General features: G+C 42.6%; 1 protein-coding gene across 1 annotated transcript; it reads right to left on the bottom strand.

Annotated features, from left to right (window-relative positions):
• Positions 1-5,594: 5,594 nt before the first annotated feature.
• LOC140452950 (matrilysin-like) lies at positions 5,595-6,101 on the bottom strand. Its single transcript, XM_072547267.1, has one exon. It carries the CDS (start codon positions 6,099-6,101, stop codon positions 5,595-5,597), a length of 507 nt encoding a protein of 168 aa, XP_072403368.1.
• Positions 6,102-7,709: the final 1,608 nt, after the last annotated feature.

Raw genomic sequence — 7,709 nt, 5'->3', positions numbered from 1 at the left:
TTATATCGAGGAAGTGGAGGAAAATAATGAAGAAGAGGCTCCAAGAAAGTCTGTGTGCATGACATCCAGAGGCGTGCAGATCAACATGGAACCCTTGAAAGTTAAGAAGTTGGCGACAATGGGGGTTCAAGTGGATCTAGAGAATCCAGAAGCCATTAAACGAAGGGTAGACGGTATCACAAATAAGATGACAACATGCAAGGAAGAGAAGGAAACAATAGAATTTCTAAATGAAGACTGGCTAGAGGAGGTCTTCACTAGGACTATAGTGAAAGAAGGTGACATCTCAGAATTAACAGGAGACGTGGCAGTCTTTGTCACCAACAATGACGAGTACAACAAAGCCATGGAAAAGGCCAAAGCTATGTTTCCGCAGCTACCAGGTGCTCCAGCGGAGGTGGATGAGGAGGGCGGCCTGGGAACTATGAAAGTCACGATGTCTGTTCATAAAGATGGAACGTGGATCCACAAGGAGAAGTATGGATTTAAACTTCTCCCAAACAAAAAGGAAGAACCTGTGCTGGTGAAGTTCCTGAAAACATGCAGGAAACTGGTACAGAAGATGGAGGAGCTGGGAAGAGAAAACTTGGGAATCCACACACCGGCAGCACTGGGAGTTGAGACATCGAAAAAAATTATGGAATGGGCTGTAAGAGGAAAAGATGTAACGATCACGCTCCTAGGTAAAAAAACAACAAGAAGGTGGACCAATATCAACACCAAGTCCAAAGAACAAAATGGAGTCGTAATCATCAATAAAACCAAAGAAAAATCCTTTGTGGATCTAATGACAGAGGTAAAAAACAAGCTGACAGGAAGAAAGGACATTGACATTAAAAGGATCAGACAGACTAGAGACCAAGGAATTTCACTGGAGTTGGTCGGAGGACGGGAAAAGGCGGAGGAAGTGAAGAAACTTCTCTCTGATAATACATGCGTGTCGAGAGCAGTGGCAAAAGGAGGCATCGTGAAGAGAAGAATCTTAGTACAGGAAATCCCACCCAATACAACGAAGGAAGAGATCCAAAAGGCCACAGAGGAAGCAGCTGGCAAAGAGCGGGTCTGTGACATTATAAAAATTTGGACCGAGACACGAGGCCCAGTAAAAGGGCTGATGAGTGCCGTGATCGATGTGGATGAAGATGCTGCCGAAAAGATCTTGCAAATGAAAAGAATAAAAGTAGACTACACATCCTGCCGAGTAATAAAATCAAGGGTAGAAATACCGAGATGCTTGAGATGCCTTGCCTTTGGACACAAACAATGGCACTGCAAGGGGCAGAACAGAAAAGGATGTTGCTTCCGATGTGGCAAAGAGGGTCACATAGCGCTGGAATGCAAGGAAGAAACAACCAGATGCCTCAACTGCGACGTGAATGGGCATGTGGCAAATGCAAGAATATGCCCAAAGTTCAACCGGCTGGTTGAAAATAGGAATAACTGAGGACTAGTTCCAAGAGTACGAGAGTGTAAAAGAGAGCGCGAAAGAAATCCAAGTTTTAGAAATGGCAAACAAAGAAAACATACTCGAGAGCTAAAAGTGCTCCAAACTAATGTGGGAACGGCAAGACTAGCACATGATCTTGCTGAGACTGCCGCAGTAGAAAAGAACATCGATGTGCTGGTGACGGCGGAGCCAAATCCAACAGCGGTGAAAAGAAGAGGATGGTTTGTAGATACGACCGGGAGAGCTGCTGTACGAATCTACAATAGGAAACTGCGAGTGTATGAAATTAAGCCGAAAGAAGGATATGTGATTGTTCGGATGGAGGGGGTGCGACTGGTCTGCTGTTATATTTCTCCGAACGTGACGGTGGGCGAGTACGAGATGAAGATAGACGAGATCATGCAGGAAGTGGGAAACACAGGAGGAGAATACGTAGTGCTGGGAGATTTTAACGCAAAAGCAGCGGAGTGGGGATCTTCCATCACCGATGCTCGCGGCAGGATACTAACTGACTGGGTGGGTGCTCTAGACCTAGTGGTTCTGAACACAGGTCTGGAACCTACGTTTGTTAGGAGAGGTACAGGTATGTACATCGACGTGACCATGGCGACACAAGAAATAGCGACGAAAGCAATAGGTTGGAAGATTTTGCCAGACTACACTGGAACTGAACATCATTACATTGAGTTCTCGATAACTGGAAAGGGGACCACTAACACGGTCCGTGCATCCGGGACGTCGGTGGACAGATGCGGCGATGGGAATGACTGGAAAGTATACGAGGAGCTAATTAAATGGAGAGTGAGCATAATGCAGGGTCAATCACCGACAGTGGAAAGGCTGGAGAGAGTCATTAAAGAAGCGATGGAGGGAAGCAAGATTGGTCGCCAAGATGTCAACAGGATGCCATATTGGTGGAATGCGGACATCGAGGCACTAAGAAATGTGTGTATAGCAATGAGAAGAAGGTTAATAAGAGCAAGAGGTAGAGCAGGAATCAACCCTGAGATCATCGAGGAGATCGAGGAAGAGTACTGCACAAGGAAGAGGGAACTGTACAGGAAAATCCGTACAGAAAAAAGAAGGCACTGGAAAGAGTTGTGTGAACAGCTGGATGAGGACATCTGGGGCCAGGGATACAAGATCGTCATGAAGAAGTTCCATGCGTATTCTCCTTACGAAATGCCTATGGATAAGAAGCTTGAGGTAACAAGAGAGCTCTTTCCGGACGGCAGATGTCATGGTGTATGGAGGGATGAAGGAGCTGCGCGAGCTGTACCCTTTACCATGGATGAACTTATCGAGGCATTGGGTTCACTGAAGACTCGTAGGTCCCCAGGACTAGATCAGATACCACCTGAGGCGGTGAAGGGTCTAGGACGGGTGGAACCTGCGTGGCTTCTGGAACACATGAATGCACTGCTAGAAGCACAAACCTTTCCTGAGACTTGGAGGACATCGAGTTTAATACTGCTTCCCAAAGCTAGGGAAAAGTATCGCCCCATCTGTCTGCTTCCATGCATTAGTAAGCTGTATGAAAGGATGCTGCGAGTACGCATAGACGACATGATTGAGAGATCAGGTGGTTTATCAAGGAGGCAATTTGGTTTTTGTAAAGGAAAAAGCACGATTGATGCAATCATGAGTGTACTCGAAGCATTGCGCAACAGAGGGGATGAACATCGCTGGGCGGCTTTGCTGTTGTTTGATGTTAAGAATGCATTCAATACGTTGCAGTATAACGAGGTAATGAAGGCAATGGAGGAGAGAGAATGTCCTGGTTACCTGATGAATGTGGTGGCGGAGTATCTGTCCGAGAGAAGGATTATGGTGGAAAAGGGCACGATCGTGGACGTGACGGCCGGGGTACCCCAGGGATCTGTCTTGGGCCCGACGCTATGGAATCTGGCATATGACGGGGTTATGCACTGTGAATACGGAGAGGGTACAACCCCCTTCGCATTCGCGGATGACCTCGCTGTACTGGTAGTGGCCCGGGATGAGCCAGATCTCAAATACCGGGTTCGAAACGCTGGCGGCGTCGTAAAGAAATGGATGACGCAGCACGGACTGAAACTTGCGACAGAGAAAACCAAAGCCATCATTCTGAAGGGGACAAGGAACAGGCAAAATATTGAATTAAAATGTGCGGGAGCATGTCTAACACCTAAGAAACAAGTAAAGTATCTAGGAGTGACATTGCATCAGAATGGAAAATGGGGAGAGCACGTGCGGGAGGTGGTCCGGAAGGCTGCGAATAGTACGGCTGCGTTGGGGAGGGTGATTCCGAACATTGGAGGACCCAAATCCGAAAGGAGGAGGGTCTTACACGGTGTTGTACAGTCGATCGTCCTCTACGCGGCACCAGTCTGGAGCGAGGCGGTAGAGATAACTGCCTATAGGAGTCTCATGACACGAGTAGACAGAACAAGTCTGTTGCGAGTGGCATGCGCCTACAGGACTGTGTCTGCGCCAGCCTTATGGACCATCACTGGATGTGTTCCGTTGCATGTTTTGGCGGTGGAAAGAAAAGAGCTTTATGAGAGAAGAGGTCCAAACCGTACTGTGGCCGAGAAAAGACAGGAAAGGGAAAGGTCAGTAGATAGACTACCTGTGTCTGAGCGCAACCCCTAAATCGCAACCCCTAAAATCGCAACCCCCGGTTGTAAGTTCCAAACGGCTTAACGTAGGATGACGTACGAGGGCTCGTTGGAAGGGGGATGAAAAATGGGGTTGAACGCAGTATGTGCCGTGCGCATCGGAGCATGCCAAAAGTTCATTACGTCATATCTTTGTTTCTATTGGTCCGATCGTGACGTACGAGGGCTCGTTGGAACGGGGAGGAGACGGGGAATACTTTGACACAAAAACAAAGATGGCAGCATTGCCAAATGGGCGCTAGAACGTATCTTCGTTCCTATTGGCCTGATTTTGACGTATGAGGTGTCAAATGAAAGCGTTGGTGACAAAGAAGCCATGTCAACGTTCAGTATGAACCTTCTTCTTCTCCTTCTTCTTTTCCGTACAGTGCCTAAGAGAACGTGACAGTCGACGCAGAACGTGAAATGTCACGTGATATCCGACGTAGAACGTGACATTCAACGCAGAAAGTGAAATGTCGCGTGAAATGACGTGACAATCGACGCAGGACGTGACAGTTATGTTTCAGTCAAAGCAAGACGTCGCTTGACATACATAGAGTAATGGAATTTAAATAAAACAACCATTAAGAAGGAACACATCAACCTTTATTCATATGTAGTTACAATTTTGTTTAACAAAGTTTTTAATTGTTTTAATAGGCCCTCTTCAGGGCAGTGTATTCCAAAAAGTTCCCAGCTAAACGTTCTTGCTGTTAAAACTTTACGTGTATATTCGCTATACTTATAATAGGTATTGTTCTGGAAAAAGTAAATAAACCCATCCGTGTAGCGGAATGCTGATGTTATTTTATCTGGTAGTCCTGGGAAGAGATAATTTATTGGTCCACGGTTTAAGACATCTCCAGCTTCGTTAAATTCAGTATAAGAATTATCATTGTATAATAAATACGTTTGACCGCTGTTTGAAACAAGGCATTTATTTTGGTTCTCGCAGGTATAGGAGGAAACATAAAACGGTTTTGAATTTTTAAATTGGGAAAAGATGCAGCGTAATTCTGATTATTGCTTATAGTTACTAAGTGTCCCTCGGAATTCTGAAAAACATGTGAAACGTGCGTAGACCTTAACTCTTTGGGTAGATAATCGGTAATTAATTCAGGATATTTTGGAAGGTGCATCTCATTTAAATCAAACTTCCATATATACGGGCCAGATCCAACGTACATTCGATAATTTGGAAATTGTGGAGATGTAGCTAGAAAAATGAAATCGGGATACTGAATTAGACATATGTTTTTTATTGCAGGTGTTTTCGGCAAATAGGCCCTGTTGTTTAGTGCAGGTGTTTTCTGTACATTGCTCCTGGTTTGCGAAATTGTTCGCGTAACTTGTGTTGTTGTTGGTATGGGAACTGTTCTGGGTCCATATAGCATGCTCATTGCCTTTTTATCATCATCACCAAAACTTGACACATCTTGGTGCCACCAAGCATACATAATAGACGAATCACTAGTACTATGTTTCAGTCCGAGGGAATGACCAATTTAATGCATTAGGACAGCCAAAAAATTGACTTCACCATCAGGAGCTCTGCCATTTCCTACATAGCACCGTTCATTAGCATCAAGATGAATTTCGGTACATTCACCGTTTGCGCTGGGATAGTATGCGTGGGCCAATAATTTTCCGGGGCCATCGAAATTAAATGAACATTTAGAGGTTCCTTGACAACTTGCTCGAAAATTATGATTATTTGGCACCACAGTTATAATAATATCAGGCTTTGAAGAAGGTATTATTACTCGTTTCAACTTTAAATTAGATATTTTCTCCCATCTAGCGAAAGCTTTTGCAACACGATTTATATAATCAGGATTACTAATAGCTTGAGGGAAATACCAGCTTAAAATCGTTTTATTCCACTTCGAATGAATTGCATAGTTATTGTCTCCAACAGAACATCTAGGCTTATTAATCATATTCATAGTATCATTATTTAATGTTCCGGTCACCGGAAGATTGTATGTTTCTTGAAATTCAACGAAGGCCATATCTATACTAGAAAGAGCATTACTTGATGTATTTAGATATCCGAAACGTTTAAGAAAAGAACTAGCATATTCCAGAGTGCTATTCTCTGCACACACAGATACAGAGAGCAACAATAAGACATGTACACAGACAAGCATCTCGATTTATACTAATTTCCAAAAAATGTTAATACAGTTATTTATACAAAAATCCAAACACACACATCTTCTGACTGAAGAAGTTTGTGTGTAATATTAACCGTATTTTTATAAAGCATATATTATATGAATAAAATTAGTATTAATCAAAGAATTGAAATTATATACAGAAATATATTAAATAATATGTTAAAAAATAATGCATTTGTTAGCAAAACCCTGCAGTGATTGTTACTCCGAGATATTTAAAACTCTCCACTCTTTCAAAGTTATATGGGTCTATTGTCACATTTTGCCCTATTCTATCTCGTCCCTTTTGTCTGTTGATGCACATGTATTTGGTTTTCTCTTCGTTTACCCTAAAACCAGTTTTCTTTGCCTCTACCTCCAATTTATTAAAAGTCTCCTTCACATTGGTGACAGTGTTTCCCACAATGTTAATGTCATCTGCGTAAGCTAGTAGTAATTTTGGTCCATTTACTGCCAGTAATTATGTTTTAAGGTGTGTTGCTCTTACTACTTTCTCCAGGATAATATTAAAGAGGAGAGGTGACAGCGCATCTCCTTGTTTCAGGTCATTGCTTATTTCGAAAGATTTTTAGAGTTTGTTACCTATCCGTACTGGAAATCTATGAAGAGATTATGGATAGTTCTATTGAATTCCCATCCTTTTTCAAGCAGCTGTCTTAGAGTAAAGATATGATCTATGGTCGATCTATGTTTTCTGAAACCGGCTTGGTATTCTCCCATGAATAATATACACTAAGCTCGTAACGTCTAAATGGCTCAACGTACAACAACGCGCAAGGTATTGAGGGAAATGGGAGGTGGTAACGAATATGCTAAGACAAAAAATAAATGCAAAGACTGTGCAAAAATGGCACATTATCGTATCTCTGTTGTTATTAATCAGATTACTATGTGTAACACGTTAAATAAAAGAGGAGGGAGTAGCGAATACGCTAACACAAAAAACAAACGCAAAGACATTCCCAAAACGGCATTACATTATATCTCCGTTTCTATTGGTCCGATCATGACGTACAAACTCGTTGGAAAGAGGAGGATATATCGAATATGTTATCACAAAAAACAAAAACAAAGACATTATTAAAACCGAACTATATCGGATCTTCGTTGCTACTTATCGGACTGTAGCATAATAGACGTTGAACGAAAGGAGAGTAGTCACTGAGGCTAACAGAGAAACAAACATCTTTAGTCTATCGCTTCTCTCTCGAAATAATGTATGAAAGGCAAGGTGACGCTGTCACATGATTAATCAAAGAACGTATACCATTCTTACAGTATGAACAAACCAAAAACATCATCTGTAAAAAATATCTTCTCTGATTGAGTACTATGTAACAAAAATTGAAATGTAACAAAAATGTGGTTAAGGAGTCTGGGGTGACTCTATCCAGTGTAGCAAAAGGGTAACTCTAAAATGTACCTTGATACACCAACAAA

Source organism: Diabrotica undecimpunctata, chromosome 11 (genome assembly GCF_040954645.1).
Source record: "Diabrotica undecimpunctata isolate CICGRU chromosome 11, icDiaUnde3, whole genome shotgun sequence".
NCBI classification, from domain to species: domain Eukaryota; kingdom Metazoa; phylum Arthropoda; class Insecta; order Coleoptera; family Chrysomelidae; genus Diabrotica; species Diabrotica undecimpunctata.
The sequence above is the reverse complement of the archived record's forward strand: the minus strand, read 5'-3'. Positions and strand labels throughout refer to the sequence as shown.